The sequence below is a fragment of the Arvicola amphibius genome, chromosome 9 (assembly GCF_903992535.2).
Source record: "Arvicola amphibius chromosome 9, mArvAmp1.2, whole genome shotgun sequence".
NCBI classification, from domain to species: Eukaryota; Metazoa; Chordata; class Mammalia; order Rodentia; family Cricetidae; genus Arvicola; species Arvicola amphibius.
In genome coordinates this window covers 62613119-62640461 of record NC_052055.2, presented here as the reverse complement: position 1 = coordinate 62640461, position 27343 = coordinate 62613119, and the positions used below count along the sequence as shown (strand labels likewise).

The 27343-nt window shown below is 40.1% G+C and overlaps 1 protein-coding gene across 1 annotated transcript in view; it reads left to right on the top strand.

Moving 5' to 3' along the window:
• Gtsf1 (gametocyte specific factor 1) overlaps window positions 1–24970 on the top strand; it is a 32055-nt gene extending 7085 nt beyond the window's left edge. The window contains exons 4-9 of the mRNA XM_038344019.1: window positions 12128–12254; window positions 12853–12936; window positions 13403–13466; window positions 17090–17184; window positions 21156–21189; window positions 24864–24970. Coding sequence (XP_038199947.1) covers window positions 12128–12254; window positions 12853–12936; window positions 13403–13466; window positions 17090–17184; window positions 21156–21172 — 387 coding nt within the window. The 3' untranslated portion in view covers window positions 21173–21189; window positions 24864–24970. The remainder of the gene's footprint in view (window positions 1–12127; window positions 12255–12852; window positions 12937–13402; window positions 13467–17089; window positions 17185–21155; window positions 21190–24863) is intronic.
• Window positions 24971–27343: the final 2373 nt, after the last annotated feature.

Below are 27343 nucleotides of genomic sequence, written 5' to 3'. Positions count from 1 at the left end.
AGCTTGTCTAACTTGCATAAAGTCCTTGAGTTCAAAAAAATCAGTAGCCCTCCTGTACACAGATGATAAAAGGACTGGGGAAGAAATCAGAGAATCAACACCCTTCACAATAGCCACAGATAGCATAAAATATCTCGGAGTAACTCTAACCAAACAAGTGGAAGACTTGTATGACAAGAACTTTATATCTTTGAAGAAAGAAATTGAAGAAGACACCAGAAAGTGGAAGACCTCCCATGCTCTTGGGTAGGCAGCATTAACATAGTAAATATAGCAATCCTACTGAAAGCAATCTACAGATTCAACACAATGCCCATCAAAATCCCAGCAAAATTCTTCAAAGACCTCAAAAGAAGAGTATTCAACTTCAAGGCAAAAATACTGTTTTTTAAAAAATTAGATGTTCATAGGTGTGTGAGTTTAATGTCAGAGTCTTCCATTTGATTCCATTGCTCCACCTATCTGTTTTTGTGCCAGTACCAAGCTATTTTCATTACTATAGCTCTATAATGGAGTTTGAAGACAGGGATGGAGATGCCTTCAGATGTTCCTTTATTGTATAGGGTTGTTTTGGCTATTCTAGGTTTTTGTTTTTCCATATGAAATTTAGTATTGTTCTTTTGAGGTCTGTGAAGAATTGTGCTGTGATTTTGATGAGTATTGCATTGAATCTGTAGATTGCTTTTGGTAAGATTACCTTTTTACTATGTTAATCCTACCTATCCAACAACATGGGAGATCTTTCCATTATCTGACATCCTCTTCAGTTGTATTCTTCAAAGATTTAAGTTATATGGGTCTTTCACTTGTTTGGTTAGAGTTACCCCAAGATATTTTGTATTGTTTGTAGCTATTGTAATATTTCTCTGATTTCTTTTTTAGCCCATTTATCATCTTTGTAAAGGAAGGCTACTGATTCTTTTGTTGTTGTTGTTTTGTTTTTAGTTAATCTTGTATCCGAACACATTACTGAAAGTGTTTATCAGCTGTAGAGTTCCCTGATAGAATTCTTCAGATCACTTACATAAACTATCATGCCATCTGCAAATGGTGAAAGTTTGACTTCTTCCTTTCCAATTTGTTCCCCTTGATCTCCTTTTGTTGTCTTATTGCTCTAGATAGAACTTCAAGTACTATATTGAGTAGATGTGGAGAGAGTAGACAGCCTTGTCTTGTTCCTGATTTTAGTGGAATCACTTTGAGTTTCTCTCCATTTAATTTGATGTTGACTGTTAGCTTGCTGTATATTGCCTTTATTATGTTTAGGTATGTTCCTTGTATCTTTGATCTCTCCAAGACCTTTATCACGAAGGGGTGTTGGATTTTTGTCAAAGGCTTTTCAGCATCTAATGAGATGATCCTGTGGGCTTTTTCTTCCCGTTTATTTATATGATGGAGTACCTTGATAGATTTTCATATGTTAAACCATCTCTGAATCTCTGGGATGAAGTCGGCTTGGTCATGGTGGATAATTTCCTGATGTGCTCTTGGATTTGGATTGCCAGTGTTTTATTGAGTATTTTTGCATCAGTGTTCACGAGGGAGATTGGTCTGTAATTCTCTCTCTTAGTTGTGTCTTTGTGTCTATGGGCATCAATGTAACTGTAGCCTTGTACAAAGAGTTGGGTGATGTCCTTCAGTTTCTATTGTGTGGGACACTGTGAGGAACATCAGTAATAGCTCTTTTTTGAAGTCCTGGTAGAATTCTGTGCTGAAACCATCTGGCCCTGAGCTTTTTTGGTTGGGAGGCTTTTGATGACTGTTTCTATTTCCTTATGTGTTATAGGTCTACTTAAATTGTTCACCTGGTCTTGATTTTATTGTTGTATTTAATTTTACTTACCCAGAAAATTGTCCATTTACTTTAAATTTTCTAATTTTGTGGAATACAGTTTTTGAAGTATGACCTGATAATTCTCTGGATTTCCTCAGAATCCGTTATGTCCCCCTTTTCATTTCTGATTTGGTTTATTTGGATATTCTCTCTCTGCCTTTTGGTTAGTTTGGATAAATCTGTCTTGTTGATTTTTCTCAAAGAACCAAATCTTTGTCTCATTGACTCTTGGTATTTTTTTTTTTTTTGTTTGTTTGTTTCTATTTTATTGATTTCAGCCCTCAACTTAATTATATCCCACTGTCTACTCCTCCTGGGTGAGTTTACTTCTTTTTGTGTTCTGTTAATTTGCTAGTGTGGGATTTCTCCAGCTTCTTTTTTTTTTAATTTTGGTTTTTTGAGACAGGGTTTCTCTGTGTAACAGCCCTAGCTGTCTTGGAACTAGTTCTGTAGATCAGGCTGACTTCAACCACCTGCCTCTGCCTCCTGAGTGGTGGGATTAAAGATGCACACCTACACCACTACCTCCCAGCCTTCTCCAGATTCTTTATGCAGGCATTTAGTGTTATGAACTTTTCTCTTAGCACTGCTTTCATTGTGTCCCATAAATTTGGGTGTGTTGTGCAGTCATTTTCATTGAACTTTAGGAAGTCTTTAATTTCTTTCTTCCTTGACCAAGTGAGCCTTCAGTAAACCTTGTTCAATTTCTATGTGTTTGTGGGCTTTCTAAAATTAGTGTTGTTAAACTCTAACTTTAAGCCGTGGTGATCCGATAAGATACATGGGGTATTCCAATTTATTTGTATCTGTTGAGGTTTGCTTTGTTACCAAGTATGTGGTCAATTTTTGAGACAGTTCCATGAGTTGCTGAGAAGAAAGTATATTCTTTTGTCTGTGGGTGGAATGTTCTATAGGTGTGTGTTAAGTACATTTGATTCATGACATCTGTTCTTTTCTCTGTTAAGTTTCTGTCTGGCAGACCTGTCCAGCAGTGAGAGTGGGGCATTGAAGTCTCCCACTATTAGTGTGTGGGGTTTGATAAATGATTTAAGAAGCTTTAGTACTGTTTCTTTTACAAAGGTGGGTACCTTGTATTTGGAGCACAAATACTCAGGATTGAGACTTCATCTTGATTTATTTTTCCTGTGAAATATCCTTCTTTGTCTCCTTTGATTGATTTTAGTTTGAAGTCTATTTTGTTAGATATTAGGATAGCTACACCCGCTTGTTTCTTAGGTCCATTTGATTAGAAAATCTTTTCCCAACCCTTTACTCTGAGGTAATGTCTGTCTTTGAGGTTGAGGTGTGTTTCTTGTGTGCAGTAGAAGGATGAATTCTGTTTTTGTATCCAACCTGTGTCTTTTTATAGGCAAATTGAGTCCATTGATATTAAGGGGTATTAATGACCAGTGATTGCTATTTTCTGTTATTTTGGTTTTGGTAGTGGTGGCATTGTATGTATATTTCTGCCAGGCCTCCTTAGCCTTGTTCCCCAGGGAAAGGTGAGTGCACTGTCTGCCCATTCTACAGCCCCACGATGCAGGGCAATCAGATGCAATAGGGAGTCAATTCAAGGCAGGAACTCAGTTTATTACTGTGAGCGTCAGCTTATATAGGTTAAGTGACATTGTGTTATGTGGGAGTACCTCCAGCCAATGAGAGACAGCCAAGCCCTCCCTCTGACTAGAGGGGTGTCTACCTAGATTTTGCTGTCTCATCCCCACTCGGTAGCATTGAGACTATTCTTCAAACTTGTGCCAGGCTTTTCTCTGTCCTGCGGGCCTTGAGGTACAGGCCCTGAGATAATTTTGGCCCAACACATTTCCCTTCTTTGAGATTTTCTGCTGTGAGATCATCTATTGTCTTTGTTTTTGTGGATGTAGATCACTTGCTTGGATTGTCCATCTAATACTTTCTCTAAGGCTGATTTGTGGATAGGTATTATTTAAATCTGGTTTTGTCCTGGAATATCTTGTTTTCTATGTCTTTTGTGACTGAAAGTCTGGGCTGGCATGCGTGATCTCAGTGTCTGCATAATGCCTGTCCAGGACCTCTGGTTTTCAGAGATTCCACTGAGAAGTCAGATGTAATTCTGATGGGTTTTCCCTTATATGTTACTTGGCCTTTTTAAATTGTAGCTCTTAATATTCTTTATTTATTCTGTACGTTTAGCATTTTGATTATTATGTGACAAAGGGACATTTTTTTGGTCCAGTCTGTTTGGTGTTCTGTAATCTGCTTGCACTTTAATAGGCATGTCTTTCTTTAGGTTAGGAAAGTTTTCTTCTGTGATTTTGTTGAATATATTTTCTGTGCCTTTGAGTTGTACTTCTCCTTCTTCTATCCCTATTATTCTTAGTTTAGTCTTTTCACAGTGTCCCAGATTTCCTGGATATTTTGTGTTAAGAATTTGTTACAGATTCAACATAATGCCCATCAAAATCCCAGCAAAATTCTTCAAAAACCTCAAAAGAATGGTACTCAACTTCATTTGGAAAAGCAAAAAACCCAGGATAGCCAAAACAATCCTGGGCAATAAAAGAATTTCTGGAGGCATCGCAATCCCTGACTTCAAACTCTACCTAGTACTGAAAACAGCCTGGTACTGGTATAAGAACAGACAGGAGGACGAATGGAAACAAATAGAAAACCCGTATATCAATCCACACATCCTCGAACACCTAATATTTGATAAAGAAGCAAAAAGTATCAAATGGATAAAAGAAAGCATATTTAACAAGTAGTGCTGGCATAACTGGATATCAACACACAGAAGAATGAAAATGCAAAAAGTGCAAGCAGATTACAGAACACCAAACAGACTGAACCAAAAAAATGTCCCTTTGTCACATAATAATCAAAATGCTAAACGTACAGAATAAATAAAGAATATTAAGAGCTACAATTTAAAAAGGCCAAGTAACATATAAGGGAAAACCCATCAGAATTACATCTGACTTCTCAGTGGAATCTCTGAAAACCAGAGGTCCTGGACAGGCACCATGCATAAAACTCAAGTCCAAATGGATCAAAGACCTCAACACTGAACCTTATAGAAGAGAAAGGGGGAAGTACACTTGAACGCATTGGCACAGGAAACCACTTCCTAAATAGAACGCCAGCAGCACAGACACTGAGAGGAACAATTAATAAATGGGACCTCCTGAAACTAAAAAGCTTCGGTAAAGCAAAGGACATGGTCAACAAGACAAAATGACAGCCTACAGAATGGGAAAAGATCTTCACTAACCCCACATCAGACAAAGTCTGATCTCCAAAATATACAAAGAACTCAAGAAATTGGACACCAGAAGATCACATAATCCAATAAAAAAAAGGGAGTACAGACCTAAACAGAGAACTCTCAACAGAGGAATCTAAAATGGCTGAAAGACACTTAAGGAAATGTTCAACATCCTTAGTCATCAGAGAAATGCAAATCAAAACAACTCTGAGATTCCATCTTACACCTGTAAGAATGGCCAAGATCAAAAACACTGATGACAACTTATGCAGGAGAGGTTGTGGGGAAAAAGGAACACTTCTGCATTGCTGGTGGGAATGCAAGCTGGTACAGCCCCTTTGGATGTCAGTGTGGCGATTTCTCAGAAAATCAGGAAACAACTTCCTCAAGACCCAGTAATACCAGTTTTGGGTATATATCTAAAGGATGCTCAGTTGTGCCACAAGGACATGTGCTCAACTATGTTCATAGCAGCTTTGTTTGCCATAGCCAGAACCTGGAAACAACCTAAATTCCCCTTGACTGAAGAATGGATAAGGAAAATGTGGTACATTTTACACAGTGGAGTACTACACAGCAGAACAAAATAATGGCAGCTTGAATTTTGCAGGAAAATGGATGGAGCTAGAAAACATTATTTTGAGTGAGGTAACCCGGACACAGAAAGACAATTATCACATGTACTCACTCATAGGTGGTTTTAAACATAAAGCAAAGAAAGCCAGCCTACAAACCACAATACCAGAGAATTTAGACAACAATATGGATGCTAAGAGAGACTTACATAGATCTAATCTACATGGGAAGTAGAAAGTAGAAAAAGACAAGATCTTCTGAGTAAATTGGGAGCATGGGGACCTTGAGAGAGGGTTGAAGAGGGGAGGGTAGAGGCAGGGAGGGAAGCAGAGAAAAATGTAGAGTTCAATAACTATCAATAAAAAAAGAATTTGTTGAATTTAACATTTCCTTTAACCAGTGAATCTATTTCCTCTATCATATCTTCAGTGCCTGAGATTCTCTCTTCTATCTCTTATATTCTGTTGTTTATGTTTGTATTTGTGGTTCCTGATCACTTATCCAAATTTTTTAATTCCAGAATTCCCTCGTTTTGCATTTTCTTAATTGCCTCTATTTCAGTTTTCAAGTCTTGAACTGTTTCCTTCAACTGTTTGATTGCTTTTTCTTGGTTTTCTTTAAGGCATATGTTAATTTCTTCCATTTTTTGTTTGTCTTCCACTTCTTTAAGGGCCTCAATCATTTTTATAAAATTATTTTTAAGGTAGTTTTTTTTTCTGCTTGATCTGCCTTTGGATGTTCAGGTCTTACTGTTGTAGAACCTAGTTTCTGGTGGGGTTGCCTTGCTCTTTATGCTGTTGAATGTACCCTTACACTGTCTACCATGTCTTCCTCCAGCTGATGTATTTAGGGACTCTGGCTCGGTTGAATGCTCCCTCAGGTGCAGGCAGAGCAGAAGAACCTCGGTAACCACTCCTCAAGGTGCAGGTGGGGGCTAAGTTTCCGATGGTCACTGCAGCAGTAAGGCATTTCACACAGAGAATGGCAGTGGATGCTAGCTGGGACACAGGTGCTCTTTCCCAGAGGAACTTCTTACTATAGCTTCTGGAAGCCGCTGCTGTTGTTGCTCCCGCAGTCACTCATCCCATTTCATGTTTGATTTTCAAGCCTATAATCCCAGCACTAAAGAGGTAGAAGCAGGAAAATCAAAAGTTCAACATTACCCTCAACTATATAGCAAGTTAGGCTTTTTTTTTTTTTTTTTTTTTTTTGCAAGTTAGGCTTGTTAACCTGGACTACATGAGACTGTCTCAAAACAAAGAAGCAAACCAACCAGACATAGTGGCGCACACCTGTAATCTAGACAGTTGAACCAGGAAGTTGAGGCAGGAGGATTGCCATAAGGTCAACGACAAGTAAATTAAGTAGTGACCTCCTAGGATACTTGATAAGACCAAGTCTCATCAGGCTGTGGTGGTGCACACCTTTAATCCCAGCATTTAGGGAGGCAGAGGCAGGTGGATCTCTGTGAGTTCGAGACCAACCTGATCTACAGAGAGAGTTCCAGGACAGCCATGGCTGCACAGAGAAAAATCTGTCTCAAACCTCCCCAAAAAAAGACCATGTCTGAAAAAAGAAATCCTAGGTGGAGGATAAAGAGATAACTCAGCAATTAAGAACACTTGTTGTTTTTACAGAAGACCTGGTTTGATTCCCAGCAACTACATGGTGACCCACAACCATATAACTCCAGTTCAGGGGATCTGACCCACTCTTCTGTTCAGGCACACATATGATGCATGATGCATATATACATACATGCAGGCAGAACCTTCATATGTGTAATATTTTTTTTAATTTAGCTGGCGATGGTAGATTATGCCTTTAATGCCAGCACTCAGGAGGCAGAGGTAGGCAGAGATACTCTGAGTTAAAGGCCAGCCTGGTCTATAGAGTAAGTACATTGCATGGAGAGATTTAAACAAACAACAACAAAAAAAAGGAGAGGTGGAGGCTGGAGAGGTGACCAGCTGTTAGGAGCCCCTGTAGTGCCCTTCCAGAGCACCCAGCTTCACAAGTGGCTCACAACTGCTTCAAGAGAATCCAATACCTCATACACATTTAAAGTAAAAAAATTTCTAAGTTGTTTCCCTTAAGTAGGTATAGTGGTTCGTGTCTGTAATCCTATCATTTGCAAGGCTAAGGCAGAATTGCCACAAATTCAAGTCCATTCAGGACTGTATAGCAAGACCCTATCTCCAAAAGCCTTTGCTTTCAATGTCTAACATGTCTTATGTAAGTAATGGAGACTGTGCCTCATGTGTTTCATTTTTCTTTGCATTTTTGTGGGGAAAAGGGAAGGCAGTACTGGGGACACCAGAGGAGTCTCAGACTCACTAAATTGCCCAGGGTGACCTTGAACTCACAGCCCAGGCCAACTGAACTTCCCATTCTCCTACCTTAGACTCCGTAGTTGGTATTATAGGCCTGAGCCACAAACTGCTTTTTGTTGTTGTTGTTTGGTTGGAGTTGTTAGGGAAGGGAAGATAGTTTTTTGAAATAGGGCTTTTTGTAGCCAAGGCTGGTCTCCACTCACTAAGAATGACCGTTGCCCTCAGATCTCGCTACCTCCACCTCCCAAGTGCTGGGACTGAAGGTCTGTGCCACTGTAGCTGGCTACAGTTTTCTGTGTGAGTGTGGTATGTGTATAATACATATGTGTGCACAAGAGGAAGCTGGGCGAGGATAAAGGGTGCTCCCGTCTATCACTCTGACTTATTCCTTTGAGACAGAGTCTCTCCCTGTACCTGAAGCTTATTACTTCTTTTGTCAACTAGGTTGGCAGGCAATAAAAACCCCATCAAGTTGCCTGTTATCTTTGCTGCCTACCAGCACTGACTGCTTTACAGGCATGCAAGGCCATACCCAGCTTATTACTGAGTGCTGTTGTGCTGCCTGGGAGCTAGCCCTCCCCCTCCCCCGCAGTATAGGATTCAGAGGAAATCCATGGAGTGTAGTGAGGACCAGCAGGCTGCGTTCCTGCCAGGCTCCCAGCCGACTGGCTAGCTTATGCCCCGAAGTAACAACACACAAATTGTATTCTTTTAAATACTGCCTGGTCCATTAGTTCCAGCCTCTTATTGTCTAATTCTCACATCTTGATTAACCCATTTCTAATAATCTGTGTAGCACCACAAAGTGGTGTCTTACCGGGAAAGATTCAGCATGTCTGACCTGGTGGCTGGCTTCATGGCGACTGTCCCAGAGAGGAGAGACAGGGCAATTGCCCGAGGCATCTGCCTTACTCCCAGCATCCTGTTCTGTCTACTCCACCCACCTTTGTTCTAACCTATCAGGCCAAGCAGTTTCTTTATTAATTAACCAATGAAACAGCAGATAGATAGAAACACCCCTACATCAATGGAGTCACTGCTACTAAGGTTAGGGGAAAAGACACACACTCTTTTGGTGGTTTCCTTCTCAATTCTGTATTCTTCATACTGTGTTCTGTATTCTCTTATCTCTATCCAGAAATGTCTCTTCTGTCTCTCTAGATGTTTCTCTTCTCCTTCTAACTCTCTTGATGTTCTCCTCCTAATTCTCTCAATCTTGATATTTTCCTTCTAACTCTCTGATTCTTGATGTTCTCCTCTAGCCTATTTTATCTTTACCCCTTATATTATATATCCCAGCAAAGCCTTTCATATAAAAATTACATTGTGGTTACATTCTGTTTTTCAAGTGAATGTCTACAGTGAATACATGTAAAAAAGAGCATGTTGTCCATATCCCTTACATAATTAAACATTTTATATATTACAGGTGAAAAACAAGTTATCCCAAGAACCCACATGCATTCATACCCAAGCAGCTTGTTATAGATTAATCATGCAGCAAGTAAGATATTCTTCTTAGTCAGGTCTTTTGCTGGCAGGCTGTGTTTTGCAGTTATAAAGAAGGGCCAATTACTTTATTACTTATCCTGAAAGGTAATCTTGTGAGGAATCTTAAAGGAATCACAAACCTAAACTTTTATACATGAAAATCAGTCAGCTGTACTTTAAATCTTTAGAGTACATACCCAATCATCATAATATCAGGAGACTGAAATGGGTATGAGGAATTAATCATCACCTTTGGTCATCAACCAATCCTAACAAGAAAGGCATGTCAACTAATGATAACTGGGCTGCTTTGTTCTTGTTCCCCAACCTTAAAGAGTTCCTCATTCAACTCTGTGCCTTTCTGAAACTGTGGATTGTCTTCTTGGGTTTTTCATCTCAAGGCTATTTATCAAAACATCTAGTCTAACCTTAAGTTATTTTCTTTTTTAAAAAAAAATATTTATTTAGTATACAATATTCTGTCTGTGTATGCCTGCAGGCCAGAAGAGGGCACCAGACCTCATTACAGATGGTTTTGAGCCACCATGTGGTTGCCGGGAATTGAACTCAGGACCTTTGGAAGAGCAGGCAATGCTCTTAACCACTGAGCCATCTCTCCAGCCCCCCTTAAGTTATTTTCAAAGCTTTGTTTCAGCTATGGTGCACTCTGAAACCTGTGAACACATCTCCCAGCCTTAAGGTTAAAAGAATTTAAACTAGCTACTGTGACTCAATTGTTTTTCTTAATCATTAACCTAAGCTACAGTCTATGTGGCTCAATAGAAATTCATGTATTCTAGCTATGTGATACTTCCTTGTTTTATTTTTTATCATCAAAACTCTATTTAAACTAACATTATTATTATCAATTAGACAGTACAGCTTAGGAAGGAATCATCTTCATAATAATCCACAGGTAAAAATGCCCAGTAGGACAGGATGTTCCCAAACATACTACCAAACTCACTATGTTACGGACGGACAATGGGGATCTCCCCACACCCATTCACATCAGGCAGATACCAGAGAAAGATGGCAGCGGCAAACATGCAAAGGACAGCAGAAGCAAAAGACATTTGGGAGGGGGGCGTCTTGTCTATCCGAGATTCACCCATCAGGGAGTTGCCTCCTGGTTGGTTGACACCTTGAACTTCAGTTGCCACCTACTGCTCCTCTGACTTGGCCACCAGCAGTGCTGGAATCCAAACTAAGGTCCTCAGGATTGCTCAAAAAGCAATCTTAACCACTGAGCCATCTCTCCACACCCATGCAAATTTCTTTTTACATTTAGAGTTTTATTTGTGACATATCTTTAAAACTTTCTATGGACAGAAGTTTTTTTTAATACAATATATTTTGATTGCATTTGCCTTCCCCCAATTCCTCTTAGATCCTCCCTACCTCCCTACCCACCCAACTTTATGTTCTTTCTCTTTTAAACAATAACAATACATTTTAGCATGTGTATGTTTGCAAATATGTGTGTGTCACATGTGCATGTGAAAGAAAACAGGCTGTGAGAGTCAGTCCTCTCCTCCTACCTTGTGGGTCCTGGACATCAGACTCGGGCCGCAGGGTCCTTTACCCGCCGAGCCATCTCATTGCCCCTCTTTTTTTTTTTTCTTTTTTTAATTTGTGTATGTGTGTGAGAGAGAGTACCCAGAGAGACCAGAAGAAAGTGTTAAATTACCTGGAGCTGAAGTTAAAAGCAGTTGTCAGGCCTCTATTTTGTATACAGGAAAACAAACTCAGGACCTCTGGAAGGATAGCAGCACTCTTAACCCCTGAGCTGTCTCTCCAGGCCCTCTTTTTTCTTAATTTTTTAATTGCTAGTACCTTTACCATGACATTTAAGTGACAAGCTACTAACCCACAAAGTGCCTATCACTTGGGGTTTTCCTAAGTGGAATAGATGAAATAAAGGTTAAATTGTTCACCAGGCAATGGTGACACATGCCTTTTATCCCAGCACTTGAGAGGCAGAGGCAGATGGATCTCTGAGTTCAAAGGCAGCCTGGTCTACAGAGAGTGATCCAGGACAGACAGGGCTACACAGAGAAACCCTGTCTTCAAAAACAAACAAACGAAGGTTAAATTGTTCAGGGCCTCATTTCAGTCATCAGTACTTTAAGTGTCTGCATTGGTCTGAAAAATGATTAGCTGTCTCTGCAGCTCTCTGTTTCTTAGCACTGTCACATTGCAATAGCTAGGGCGTTACTGCAGTGCAGACTGTTTCTTGTTAGTGTGGATTCTGAATGTCAGCTTTCAGAGACAGCCAGAGAGCTTGAGCCATGCAGGCTGTGCTGTCTGACTGCTCACACTGACTGCTTTGCTCTTGATAAGCCACTAAAATCCCAGTGTGTGTGTGTGTGTGTGTGTGTGTGTGTGTGTGTGTGTGTGAATCCCTACAGTCATAACCAAAAAGCTTACATTTTGATACTACTGAGATAGTAGCTATGTGGTCTGTGTGGATGATAAATAATTCCCTCTTAGGCTTCTCTGATGAGTTGCCCACCATGACTGAGTGTACCCACCACAGTAACTTGCTGAGGGATTTCATGGAGCCATTTATCGAAGAAGGCTGAGCTAGTTTCCATGGATTTTATGATATCCAAAAAATTGATAAATCCCTTAATTTTGATTCCACAGAATCATCCTGATGTCGCAAACAAATTGGCTACTTGTCCCTTCAATGCTCGGCACCAGGTTCCCCGGGCTGAAATCAGTCATCACATCTCCAGCTGTGATGACAAGAGCTGTATTGAGCAGGATGTGGGTAAGCCTTACTAGCCAAAACGTTCCGATACGGTGGGTTAGCCGGTCAGTTGGCTATTATTCTGCATCATTAGCTTGCTTTCTGGCTTTCACCATTTCAGAGGAACAATTTTCTGCCTTTGACATGGCTGTCATTGTAGCAGTGGGTTGTTAGATTCTTATATAGGTCAGACTGTTTTCTCTTCTACTATTATATTAAATCATCTAAAAATAAAGTCCTTGAGGCTGGAGATAGAGCTCAATGGGTCAAGCCACTTGCCTCACATGGATAAGGCTGGGTTCCAGTTCTTGTGCCAGAAAAATGATAGGCATAGTGGCACTGACCTGAACTTAAGAAGCAGAGGCAGGAGGACCTGAGTCAAGGTCATCTCTGATTTTGAGACCTTGCCTCAATAAATAAACAATCCTGTTAACTGCAATAATTATGGTAACAGTCTTTGTTTCTGCTTATTCCTGTCAGCTTTCATCCTTTCTGTATTTAGAAACAAAAACTCAATAAGCTACCCTGCAGCCTTTAAAGGCCTTAAATCCCTTAACCAGGATAACCTAGCTGGTCCTCCCACCTGCCCTTTACGTGTCAAATCTCTATTGTCTTGCAGTCAACCAAACCAGGAACCTTGGACAAGAGACTCTGGCTGAGAGCACATGGCAGTGCCCTCCTTGTGATGAAGACTGGGATAAAGGTGAGATGCCTCTGCATTTTTTTCCTTCACAGATTTTAATCTCAGATCATTTGCTTAAGACAGAAGGAAGATTTTCTTTTTTATGAGCACACCATGTTGTTTGTAACACCTTATTATTTTTATTGGGCCCCCAAATGAGCACATTTTGTATCACTCTGCAGACACATAGAACAACCTATCCCCCTTGAGCAGAAGAAGCATTTCTTTACATCTGTTTCCCCATAAATCCTGTTATGCCATCTGTGTGTGATTGTTACTAGGCACAATTACTATTATTTATGGCTTTTATGCTTTTATCGTTCAGTTGTTAAGTTCCCGCTTCTGTATTACTTGGACAGGGCACTCAATCAGTTTTCATTTTCACCCCTCAAAATTTCGCTATATCATTTCCCATCTAACAAATCCAACTAACATGGACTGGTGTTTTTCCTAGTAGTATAACAAACTGTTTTGTTTTCTTTGGCAGATTTGTGGGAACAGACTAGCACTCCATTTGTCTGGGGCACAGCCAACTTCTGTAGCAACAACAGGTGAATATATGCTCTTACTCTCATCACTACCATCCCAAATCCAAAAAAATTAATAAGGGTGGCGCACACCTTTATTTCCAGCACTCGGGAAGCAGAGGCAGGCAGATCTCTGAGCTCTAGACCAGCCTGGTCTACAGAGTGAGTTCCAGAACAGCCAGAGCTATACAGAGACAGCCTATCTCAAAAAACTAATAATAATAATAGTAGTAATAATAATGCAAGCCACCATCTTTCCTTGATAAGAATTCTTGGTGATAACCTAGTACAAGTATTGTTTGGTGAGGGTTTTCTTTTCTTGTTGTTTTGAGAGAGATAATTTGTGAAACCAGAAGAGGTTTTCAGGGGTGGGTGTGCGTGCGTGCGTGCGTGCGTGCGTGCGTGCGTGTGTGTGTGTGTGTGTATGCGCTCACGTGCGCGCATGTTCTGAAGGCCAGAAGAGGAAGTGGTCAGATACCCTGGAGCTAGAGAGGGTTGGTTGTGATCCACCCAACATAGGCGCTGAGAAGCAAGCTACAGTGCCTGCAAGAACAGCAAGTGCTCTTAACTGTTCAGCCTTACTTGTTCTTTGATCCATAAAATCATGGACTTTATACTCGAAACATAATACTACTACTCCTCTATATTTTAATAAGAAAAGCAATAGTGCCTGATATTCTTGTATTTTAATTGTTTGGGACTTCTTTGTTGTTATTTTTATAGGATTTCCATTGTTTTAAGGCTGAAAAAAGTTCTCCAGTTATTTATACTACTTAGACTATGTTAACCCTAGATAACCAGTTATGTATACTACTTAGACTATGTTAACCCTAGATAACCAGTTATGTATACTACTTAGACTACTTTAACCCTAGATAACCAGTTATGTATACTACTTAGACTACTTTAACCCTAGATAACCAGTTATGTATACTACTTAGACTACGTTAACCCTAGATAACCAGGTTATGTATACTACTTAGACTACGTTAACCCTAGATAACCAGTTATGTATACTACTTAGACTACTTTAACCCTAGATAACCGATGCCTGGGGTAGGGAACAAATCCTATGGCTAGTGAGATGGCTCAATGACTACAAGCATTTGTGGCTATGACTGACACCTGAATTTGATCTTCAAGACCCACATAGTAAAAGAAGGAAACAGACTTACACAGTTGTCCCCCAACTTCTGCATGCTCGCTGTGGTGTGCATAAGCATTTACATACAGCAACACAAATAGAATTTTCTCCAAGAGTTTTTTTAAAAGACTGAAGGGATGACTTTACTGGTTAAGAGCACTTGTTGCTCTTTAAAGGACTGGAATGTAGTTCCCACACCCGCATTAGCCAAACGCACAAGTGCTTATAACTCCAGCTCCATGAAATCTACACCTCTCCTGGGCAACACACACATGCACACACACACATGCGCACATACATGTAAATATTTTAAGGATTTAATCCACACCTCTCTTGGGGACCCACACACATGCACACATACACACATGTAAATACTTTAAGGATTTAATCCACACCCTCTCCTGGGGACCCATACACATGCACACACACATGTAAATACTTTAAGGATTTAATCCACACCCTTTCCTGGGGACCCACACACATGAGCGCACACACATGTAAATATTCTAAGGATTTATTTATGTATTTTATGAGTACTCTGTTGTATACATAAACTCTTCTGTCATATACATATATTCCTGCATGCCAAGGATCAAATTGAATTATAGGTGGTTATGAACCACTGTTTGTATGCAGGGAATTAAACTCAGGACCTCTGGAAAAACAATCAATCAGTGCTCTTAACCGCTGAGCCATCTCTGCTTAGCCCATAACTATTTTTTGAAATCCTGAAAGTTGTTTGAGATTGGGAAATCCAAAGTATCTAATGAGTAAGAAAGAAGGCATATCTCAGGGCTGGAGAGATGGCTCAGAAAATAAAGGAATAAATTCTATACTCTATTTTCCCCTAAATGCTTAACTTTTTATTTTATTTTTATTGTTTTTATTATGTGTATGTGGTTATGTGCATATGAGTTTAGGTGCCCATAGAGGTCAGAGGTGTCAGATCCCCTGGCTGCCTGATGTGGATGCTTGGAATCAAACTCAGGTCCTCTGGAAGAGCAGTGCATACTGTGAACTGCTGAGCCATCTCTCCAGCCCTCAGAAAGCACTTCATTTTTTTTTCTTAATTACTGAGGTCAGTTAATAAATGTATACTATTTTGAGTCAATAACAAAAAGTTAGATTAGTTTTATTGGTGGCAACTTTAACTTACTTCAGTTCTTAGGAGATTTATTATAGGAGCTAGAGAGATGGCTCAATATTTAAGAGAACTGACTGCTTTTCCAGAGGACAGACGTGGGATGTGATGTATGCTGTAATATGTTTTATTGCCATTGGTTAATAAAGAAGCTGCTTTTGGCCAATGGCTTAACAGAGTAAAGCCAGGCTGAAAGATAGAGTGAGTAGGTGGAGTCAGAGAGAAGCCATATAGCCACCTGCAGGAGCCAGACACCTCTGACACAGTCTGCCAGAACCTTACTGGTAAGCCATAGCAACGTGGCGATATACAGATTAATAGAAATGGATTAATTTAAGATGTAAGAGCTAAGAAGCTAGAGCAATAAGGCCAAGCAGTGATTTAATTAATATAGTTCCTGTGTGGTTATTTTGAATCTGGGCAGCTGGAAATGAACGAGTAGCCTCCATCAACAGAGGAGGTTCAATTCCCATAACCAACATACTGGCTCCCAACTCTCTGTAACTCCAGCTTCAGAGGAATCCAACAGCCTCTACTGCCCTCTGTAAGCACTAGGCACACAAGTGGTGCATAGGCATACATGTAGATAAAACACTCATACACATAAAAGTAATAGTTTATGAAGAGGTCTGTTGCAACCGAGCATGGTGGGGAACAGCTTTCATCCCAGCACTCATACTCAGGAGGCAAAGGCCAACAAATCACTGTGAATTTGATGGAAGCCTGGTCTTTAGAAAGTTCCAACCATGAATAGACACCGCTGTCTTGTTTACAGGGATACTAACCAGTAGGTGTTATAGGTGTTTATCTCAATTTTTATAAGATGTAAACAGTTAACTCCATCTTTTGTTATTGTTTTGTTTTGCTTTTCGAGATAGGTATTCTTTATGTAGTCCTGGCTGTCCTGGAACTCAGTCTGTAAACCAGGCTGACCTCCAACTCAGAGATCTGCCTTGCCTCTGCCTCCCAGTACTGGGATTAAAGGTGTGCACCACTAACATTTAACTTCATCTTAATGCACATATGGAATAAGAAACATCCCAGAGAAATGGTAATCATCCAAAGTGCAAGAATGTTTTGAAAGAACTATGCTTACATTTTCCCCAACTTGAAAACACATTTTGAAGTTGGGCACATACCTTTAATCCCAGTACTCAGGAGGAAAAGGCAGGCAGATCTCTGTGAGTTCAAGGTCATCCTAGTCTATAGAGCAAGTTCCAGGACAGATCCCAAAACTACACAAAGAAACAGTTTCAAAAAAGCAAACAAAAACACACGTGCATGCACACATTTTGATTGTCTTGTGTGTGTACCTGAAGAATATTGATATGATGACATCAGATTATTCCTTTCTTTTTTTAGTCCTGCAAACAATATAGTTATGGAACATAAGAGTAACCTGGCTTCAGGCATGCGCGTTCCCAAGTCTCTGCCCTATGTTCTGCCATGGAAAAATAGTAAGTGAAGTAAAGGTCAAGGTATTCTTACTATTCGTTGTGACAGAAATAATTGATTTGGTTACTTAGGTTATGTTCAGCCTGATGTTGAAAGTAAGTGTGACTCTGTAAATTTTGTGTCCACAATGAAAGCAGTGTTAAGAGGCAAGTTCATAGCACTGAATGCCTACATAAAGAAGCTGGAAAAATTCCACACTAGTGAATTAATTAATAGAACATTTGAAAACCTTAGGAAAAAAAGAAGCAAACTCACCTAAGAGAACTAAAGGCAGGAAATAATCAAATTGAGAACTAAATTCAACAAAATAGAAACAAAGGAAACAATACAAAGATTCAATGAGACAAAGAGTTGGTTCTTCGAGGAAATCAACAAAATAGACAAACCTCTATCCAAACTAACCAAAAGGCAAAAAGAGAATATCCAAATTAACAAAATCAGAAATGAAAGGGGGACATAACAACAGACACGGAGAAAACACAGAGGATCATCAGGTCATATTTTGAAAACCTGTACTTCACAAAATTGGAAAACTTAAAGGAAATGGACAACTTTCTGGATAAATATCACTTACCAAAATTAAATAAAACCAGATAAGCAAATTAAACAGACCTATAACTGCTGAAAAAATAGAAACAGTCATCAAAAGTCTCCCAACCAAAAAAAGCCCAGGACCAGAGGGTTTCAGCTCAGAATTCTACAAGACTTTCAAAGAAGAACTAATACCAATACTCCTCAAATTATTCCACACAATAGAAAAAGAGGGAACATTGCCAAACTCTTTTTATGAGGCTACAATTATCCTGATACCCAAACCACAGAAAGACATTACTAAGAAAGAGAATTACATAACCAATCTCACTCATGAACATTGATGCAAAAATACTCAATAAAATGCTAGCAAATTGAATCCAAGAACACATCAGAGCCATCATCCACTATGACCAAGTCAGCTTCATCCCACAGATGCAGGGATGGTTCAACATATGAAAATCTGCCAACATAATCCACCAAATAAACAAGATGAAAAATAAAAACTACATGATCATTTCATTAGATGCCAAAAAAGCATTTGACAAAATACAACATCCCTTCATGATAACGGTCTTGGAGAGAGCAGGAATACAAGGAGCATACCTAATCATAATTAAGGCAATATACAGCAAGCCAACAGCCAACATCAAAATAAATGGAGAGAAACTTCCAGTGAATCCATTGAAATCAGGAACAAGACAAGGTTGTCCACTCTCTCCATATCTATTCAGTATAGTTCTTGAGGACCTGCTAGAGCAATAAGACACCAAAGGGAGATCAAGAGACTACAAACTGGAAAAGAAGAAGTCAAACTCTCACTATTTGCTGATGATATTTTACATAAGTGATCCCAAAAATTCTACCAAGGAACTTCTACAATTCATAAACGCTTTCAGAAATTTAGCAGGATACAAGTTAAACTCAAAAAAATCAGTAGCCCTCCTGTACACAGATGATAAAAGGGCTGGGGAAGAAATCAGAGAATCAACACCCTTCACAATAGCCACAAATAGCATAAAATATCTCGGAGTAACTCTAACTAAAAAGTGGAAGACTTGTATGACGAGAACTTTAAATCTTTGAAAAAAGGAATTGAAGAAGACACCAGAAAGTGGAAGACCTCCCATGGTCTTGAGTAGGCAGAATTAATATACTAAAAATGGCAACCCTACTAAAAGCAATCTACAGATTCAACGCAATGCCTATCAAAATCCCAGCAAAATTCTTCAAAGACCTCTAAAGAACAGTACTCAACTTCATTTGGAAAAGCAAAAAACCCAGGATAGCCAAAACAATCCTGGGCAATAAAAGAACTTCTGGAGGCATCACAATCCCTGACTTCAAACTCTACTACAGAGCTACAGTACTGAAAACAGCCTGGTACTGGCATAAGAACAGACAGGAGGACCAATGGAAGCAAATAGAAGACCTGGATATCAATCCACACATCCTTGAACACCTAATATTTGATAAAGAAGCAAAAAGTATCAAATGGATAAATGAAAGCATATTTAACAAGTAGTGCTGGCATAACTGGATATCATCACACAGAAGAATGAAAATAGACCCATATCTATCACCGTACATAAAACTCAAGTCCAGATGGATCAAAGACCTCAATGTAAAGCCAGCCACACTGAACTTTATAGAAGAAAAAGTGGGAAGTACACTTGAACGCATTGGCACAGGAAACCACTTCCTAAATAGAACGCCAGCAGCACAGACACTGAGAGGAACAAATAATAAATGGGACCTCCTGAAACTGAAAAGCTTCGGTAAAGCAAAGGACATGGTCAACAAGACAAAATGACAGCCTACAGAATGGGAAAAGCTCTTCATTAACCCCACATCAGACAGAGTCTGATCTCCAAAATATACAAAGAACTCAAGAAATTGGACACCAGAAGATCACATAATCCAATAAAAAAAATGGAGTACAGACCTAAACAGAGAACTCTCAACAGAGGAATCTAAAATGGCTGAAAGACACTTAAGGAAATGTTCAACATCCTTAGTCATCAGAGAAATGCAAATCAAAACAACTCTGAGATTCCATCTTACACCTGTAATGGCCAAGATCAAAAACACTGATGACAACTTATGCAGGAGAGGTTGTGGGGAAAAGGGAACACTTCTGCATTGCTGGTGGGAATGCAAGCTGGTACAGCCCCTTTGGATGTCAGTGTGGCGATTTCTCAGAAAATCAGGAAACAACTTCCTCAAGACCCCCAGTAATACCAGTTTTGGGTATATATCTAAAGGATGCTCAGTTGTGCCACAAGGACATGTGCTCAACTATGTTCATAGCAGCTTTGTTTGCCATAGCCAGAACCTGGAAACAACCTAAATTCCCCTTGACTGAAGAATGGATAAGGAAAATGTGGTACATTTACACAGTGGAGTACTACACAGCAGAACAAAATAATGGCAGCTTGAATTTTGCAGGAAAATGGATGGAGCTAGAAAACATTATTTTGAGTGAGGTAACCCGGACACAGAAAGACAATTATCATATGTACTCACTCATAGGTGGTTTTTAAACATAAAGCAAAGAAAGCCAGCCTACAAACCACAATACCAGAGAATTTAGACAACAATATGGATGCTAAGAGAGACTTACATAGATCTAATCTACATGGGAAGTAGAAAGTAGAAAAAGACAAGATCTTCTGAGTAAATTGGGAGCATGGGGACCTTGAGGGAGGGTTGAAGGGGAGAAGGGAGAGGCAGGGAGGGAAGCAGAGAAAAATGTAGAGTTCAATAACTATCAATAAAAAAAAATTGTGTCCAAAGGACTTCACTGAGTTCACAATACTATGCCTGACTCTAAACAAGAAATTAAAGCTGGGTGTGGTGGTGCATGCCTTTAATCCCTGCTCTGGAAGCAGAGGCAGGCGTGTCACCACCACCTGACAAGACTTCTTTTCCTAGGATTCTCGATGGAATCCAATCACAAATTTTGAATTCTTTTTTAATTATTTATTTATTTATTATGTATACAATATTCTGTCTGTGTGTCTGCCTGCGGGCCAGAAGAGGGCACCAGACCTAATTACAGATGGTTGTGAGCCACCATGTTGTTGCTGGGAATTGAACTCAGGACCTTTGGAAGAGCAGGCAATGCTCTTAACCTCTGAGCCATCTCTCCAGCCCACAAATTTTGAATTCTGCTTTAAGATTACTACCCCATATATTATACTAAGAACAAGTAATTTGTGTTTATGCCAAGTCTTTAATCCCAGCACTTGGGTGGCAGAGGCAGGTAGATCTCTAAGAGTTCAAGGCCAGCCTGGTTTATAGAGCAAGTTCCAGGACAGCCAGAACTGCACAAAACCATATCTGGAGAACAAAAAAAAGTAATTTGTGTTTAGTAAGCACTGAGGATGGAGTGGATTCCAGCTGACATGGCATATTTATTCTGAAACGTTTATTTTTGTAGATGGAAATGCACAGTAACTGAACATCTTTCTCAAGTAAGTATTTGTTTATTCTACCATCTCTTCAGATGGTAGCAAGATTTAACTGAACATAAAGCAATTTGAGTCCAATTTTCTTTCTGATTATGATGCTAAATTAAAGCTTTGTATGTGTGTGTTTTACATATATAGCCTCTAATATATGGCTTTACAGGCTAATGAATGGGCATTTACCACTTAAAATTTGCCACCATGCTAAGTTCTTTCCCCTGCTGTTAGTACACACTGCTTTTTTTCCACATCAAAGTTGTATTCTAGATCTACCCAGCCTCTCGTAGTAGTAGGAGATAAGTCAAGCCACCGTGCTTCACTGCTCTGCAGCTCTTTCTCTATGCAGTACTGTTTAATCTCATTTTTTAAAAAAAAAAAAAGTCATACTTTTTTAATGAGCATTTAAAAGTTTTGGGCCTCTTAAGAGTCTTGCACTGTTGATATTGTCTAGTAGTTTAAGTGCAGAACCTCACAAAAATCTCTATGAATAGACCAAGATCCTTTACTTTTCCTTGATGAAACCTTTCCTGGAGGCCCTTCTGTGTGCTGGTGGTAGAGCTGAGTTTAGCTGCTTTGCCTGTGGTTGTCCAGCCCTACTGCTGGTGGAAGAAGGACTTCAGGAAGGCTGTGATAGGACTGTCTAAGCTGCAGGCAGATAGCAGTCCTTCAGTGAATATCGATTGAATGAATGAAGGATTGCTCTGTCGCTGTCCAGGCCACATTTAAACTGAAGCAGATGAATCTGTGGAAGGGTTCATTCTGTACCAGACCTAATATTTTCCTCTGATAAGAAACTAGAAAAGCTAAATAGAATACCCAGCCAGGCATCACACAGCACTCAGAGAGTTAGTGGCAAGAGGATCTCTGAGTTCAAGGTCAGCCTGATCTACATAGCAAGCTCTAGGACAGACAAGGCTACATAGAGACCCTGTCTCAAAAATCAAAAAAAAATAATAATAAACTCCGGGTATGATGGAACACACCTTTAATCCTGGCACTTGGGAGGCAGAGGCAGACAGATCTCTTTGGGTTCAAGGACAGCCTGGTCTACATTGTAAATTCCAGGAAAGCCAGAGCTACATAGTGAGATCCTGTCTCAAAAGAAAAAGTTTTTTAAAAGTGTTAAAAAAAATGATAATAATAATAAGCCAGGTGGTGGTGGCGCATGCCTTTAATCCCAGTACTCGGGAGGCAGAGGCACGTGGATCTGTGTGAATTCAAAGCCAGCCTGGTTTACAGAGCAAGTTCCAGGACAGGCTCCAAAGCTACACAGAGAAACTCGTTACAGGGAGAGTGAGCCCTTTGTTCTGTCCTGCCCGGCTAGCTTATACTCTCACATCTTGATTTAACCCATTTCTAATAATATGGATAACACCACGAGGTCGTAGCTTACCAGGAAAGATTCAGCATGTCTGACCTGGCAGCTCCATAGTGGCTCTTTCTCTGCCCTTCTTCCCAGCATTCAGTTCTGTCTTCTCCACCTACCTAAGTGCTGCCCTATCAGGCAAGCAGTTTCTTTATTAATTAACCAATGAAAGCAACACACAAACAGAAGGACCTCCTACACCAGAAACTCTGTCTCAAAAAAACAAAATAATAATAATAATAATAATAACAATAATAGGAAATACTCTTTAGTTATTAGCAATAATATTTATCAATTTCTTCTAGGAATTGGCCACTTTTGGTAGGTTCTACATTCCCAACCCCCAAAACAGGCTTTTTCTCTTTAACCCAGGCTTTCCTGGAATTTGCTTTGTAGACCAGGCTAACTTTGGTCTCAAAAATTTGCCTGTCAGCCGGGCGGTGGTGGCGCACACCTTTAATCCCAGCACTCGGGAGGCAGAGGCAGGGGGATCTCTGAGTTCGAGACCAGCCTGGTCTACAAGAGCTAGTTCCAGGACAGGCTCCAAAGCCACAGAGAAACCCTGTCTCGAAAAACCCAAAAAAAAAAAAAAAAATTGCCTGTTTCTGCCACCTGAGTGATAGGATTAAGGTGTGTGCCACCACTGCCCAGCTTGGTAGGTTCTGACTTTAAATTGTTAAATGTCTCTGGAAACAAAAAAATGGGTTTGGGCCCCAGAAGAGAAAGAGCAACACTTAGGCTTATCAGAAAGAACACATTGAAGAGACCATTTGGCAAACTTTGAATTGCTCTTTTAATATGTTGCATAAGATGTCTGATTATCATACAGTATATGATATCAGTAAATAAGAAAGGCAGCTCTATAATGAAAAGCTAGAAGAAGCTTCTCCTAAAATTAAGACAAGGTATTCCCTTCCACTTACCCCTCGCACTTTAAGACAAGGTCTCTTTATTATGTAACCCTAGCTGTCCTGGAACTAGACCAGGCTAGCCTCCAACTCATGGAGATCCACCTTTCTCTGTCTCCTGGATACTAGAATCAGAGGTGTGTGGTACCTGCTAGTACCTGGCTTCTTTACTTCACCTTTGTAGTGCTATTATACAGTCTTACACAGTGAATTTCTTTTCCTGTATAACTCCCTCTTTTATTTAAGACAGCATCTAGATTATTTAGGCCAAAGCTGACCTCAAAAAGTTCTGCCTCATTCAGCCTCTGTAGGTGCTGGGATTACAGGTATGCACAAACACATACAGCTTTTTCTTAATCCACATAATAAAAAAAAGAAGCATTATTTATGAAACCTATTGAAAAATTTTTAAGCTTTTGGTGGAAGGAAACAAACGAAGTAGAAGACATGGATTTCCCTTAAGGACCAAGTATGAAAAGCTGGGCATAATAACACAAACCTATAATCCCAGCACTGAGGACATAAAGACAAGAGAATCCAGAGTGTCGAGATCAGCCTCCTATTTAGTTTAAGGACAGCCTAGTTTACATGAAGCCTTTCTCAGAAAAGGAGAGGTGGAGAGCGACCAGCAGGTAAAGGTACTCGCTTCCCAGCCCAAGGAATTGAGCTCTATCCCTGGGACCCATGCAGTAGAAGGAAAGAACCATTTCCCAAAAATTGTCCTCTAATCACTGTGCAAGTACACATACACAAAATTTAAAAAGTCATTTTTAAATTTTAGTTAGATTTACTCATTTTTATTTTGTGAATGCTTTGCCCGTGTCTATATATGTCTACCACATGCAGGCTTAGTGCCCATGAAGGTCAGAAGAGACATCAGATTCCCAAGAATTGAAGTTACAGATAGTTGTGAACCATCTTGTGAATGTTGGGAGTTGAACCTGGGTCCTGAACAAGAGCAATAAATGCCCTTAACTGCTGAGCCTTCTCTCCAGCCTTGAATGAATATAATTTTTAAGTTTCTATACACACACATATCAATACCATTGAATTAATGAGTAGTAGAGTATTTAAGAGGAAAACTACCAACGTAAGTTAATTAGAATTTGTTCAGAATTGTTCAAAGTAGTCAAAATTGCCTAGAGAGTCAGTTCCCACTTGTGAAACTGTTGACACAATAAATGCGTACTGATGACTTGAAGAATATAATTGAATGGCATGTTTCCATGTACGCAGAGGTACTAAAAAGGAGGATCAGCAGGTGTCTTGTTATTAACAACAGTGAACCTCTGGACGAACCCATCTGAGAGAGTTTGAGGGGTTACAGTTGTGTGGGCTGTTGTCAGATGTAGTTGGTACTTCTGTCATTGAAAGGAAGTAAAAACTTTTTTCTCATTTCCTTGCAGATGCCAGACTGTGGAAGACTCTTGCTTATTCCTGCTACCTAAGGGTTCTTCTTCTTTCTCTTTATTTAATTATAGAACAGTAAACTGTCTGTGACTTTCAAACTGGCAAGTACATTTTTTTTTAACTTCTGAGACTTTGACTCTTCAATTATTTAATACCAGAACCTTCTACATATTGCTGAAGTAGACAGACAACTTGATAGTTTGGTTGAACACCTACTGCCCCAAATTTAAAAAAAATTACTCATTCTACTTAATGAACATAATGATATGAAACTATCATACAGGATCCAGGTAACACAGTCAGAAAACTTGGATTAGAAAACTGTCTCTGCATTTGTGTTCTCTGTCATATGTGGATCGAGTTTTAAGCATTTAAAAAACTGGGCTTTTTCTGAACAGTGCATCTGCCCATGCAGTATCTTTGAGATGGAGCAATAGTGCATGCATAGCAGAACTCCCCGTTTTCATTCAGACATCTTGCTGCTTGGATATTTTCAGCATGGAGTGGGGTTTTGGTTGTTTTTTAATCTCGCTGTGTTCTGTCTAGAAACTGTGCTATCAAGCCAGCTGTGGCGTGGCAGCAATGGATAACAGAAAGCACAGGTTCCACCTGTCAGATGGGATTCCGTGTCAGCATGTGAGAGATCCTGCTCACCGCCTTGGGATATGTGCCAAGCATCTTAAGTTTCTAGATTGCCCAAAGCTCTGGCTGTCATAGTACCTTGTAGGCCCTTAAAAGGACATTTTAAACTCATTTTATTTCTGAGTTTTTTCTTTTGTTTTGTCATTTGATTTTTTTTTTATTTTTGGTGGTATTTCACCTTTTTTGGGGGGGGGGGCAGGATCTCAAATAACCCGCTAGCTTCAAACTTACTGTGTAGATGAGAATGACCTTCATGATTTGAGGCACTGGGGATCAAGCCCAGGCCCACATACCTGCTAGGGAGGCATTGTGCCGAGGAGGAGTTACATGTCTACTCTCCCCGTCCCTTTTTCTTTTCTCTAAGATTTTTTTTTTTCTCTAAGATTTTTTTAAGATCTCAGCCTGATCTACAAAACTAGTTCCAGTACAGCCAAGGCTATACAAAAGACACCCATCTCAAAACAGGAAACACTGTCTCACTCTATAGCCCATGCTGGCCTGGAACTCATGGCGGTCCTCCTGTCTTAGCCTCCCTAGGTTGGTATTACAAACATAAGCCACCGTGTTTAGCTCTAGAGCAGTTTTTTGTAGTGTGGAGCTGCCGGCAGGCCTGCTTTTTGTCCCGCCACCGGCTAGCTTATGCCCCGAAATAGCAACACACAAACTGTATTCATTTAAACACTGCCTGGTTCATTAGTTTCAGCCTCTTAATCACATCTTGACTAACCCATATCTAATAATCTGTATAACACCACGAGTGGTGTCTTACCGGGAAAGATTCAGCATGTCTGACCTGGTGGCTGGCTCCTTAGCGTCTGTCTCCCTGAGCAGAGGCACAGCGGTCTGACTAACTTAGGAGAGGCGTGGCATCTGACTGAGCCATCTACCTCACTTCCTTCTTCCTGTTCTGTCTACTCCACCCACCTAAGGGCTGGCCAAGGCAGTTTCTTTATTAATTAGCCAATGAAATCATCCGATAGATAGAAGACACACATCAGTTTTTGTAGGAATTTTGGGGTTTTTGTTCTCATTTGTTCCTGTGATGAGGATTGACCACAGGAGTTCACATGTTCTAGACATATAAACTGTCACTGAACTGCAGCCTTGGTCCTTCCAGCTTGGGTTGTTTTCAGGTGTGGTTTAGCTTGTTTTAAAAACATGTACATGGTTGGGTGGTGGTGACGCACACCTTTAATCCCAGCACTTGGGAAGCAGAGGCAGGTGGATCTCTATGGGTTTGAGGTCTACAGAGCGAGTTCCAGGACAGCCAGGGATGTTATACAGAAAAACACTGACACTGGTGTGGTCGCTTCTGTAACTGCCCTTGAAGATGTCTGCCATGTTTGAGGCCAGCCCGGGCTACATAGTGAGTTCCAGGGGGAAGAAAAGGAGAGAGAAAAAGAGAAGGAAGGGAAGGGAAAGGAGGGAGAAACAGTAATTGCTTTGTAAGGTAGTGTCTGTCATTCATGAAAAACCCTTGTTTATGAGCCAGACATAGGCATCTTTGGTAATATTTATGCGCAACATGGCAAAACCCTAGTTTTATCCCAGTACTGCATACTTGTGTTTTGTTTTTCTAATTGAGGGCCTCGCTAAGTAAGCCTCAGACTCTATTCTGTATCAACCCTCTCTACAAGATTACAGCAGGAAAGAAAAATAAAATGCCTGGTGGTAGTAGTGCCTGCCTTTAATCCCAGCACTCTAGAGGCAGGCAGATCTCTAAATTTGAGGCCAGCCTGGTCTACAGAGTGAGTTCCAGTACAGTCAAGGCCACAGAGAAACCCTGTCTCGAAAAAAAACAAAACCAAAATCCAGAAGATTACAGCAAAAATAC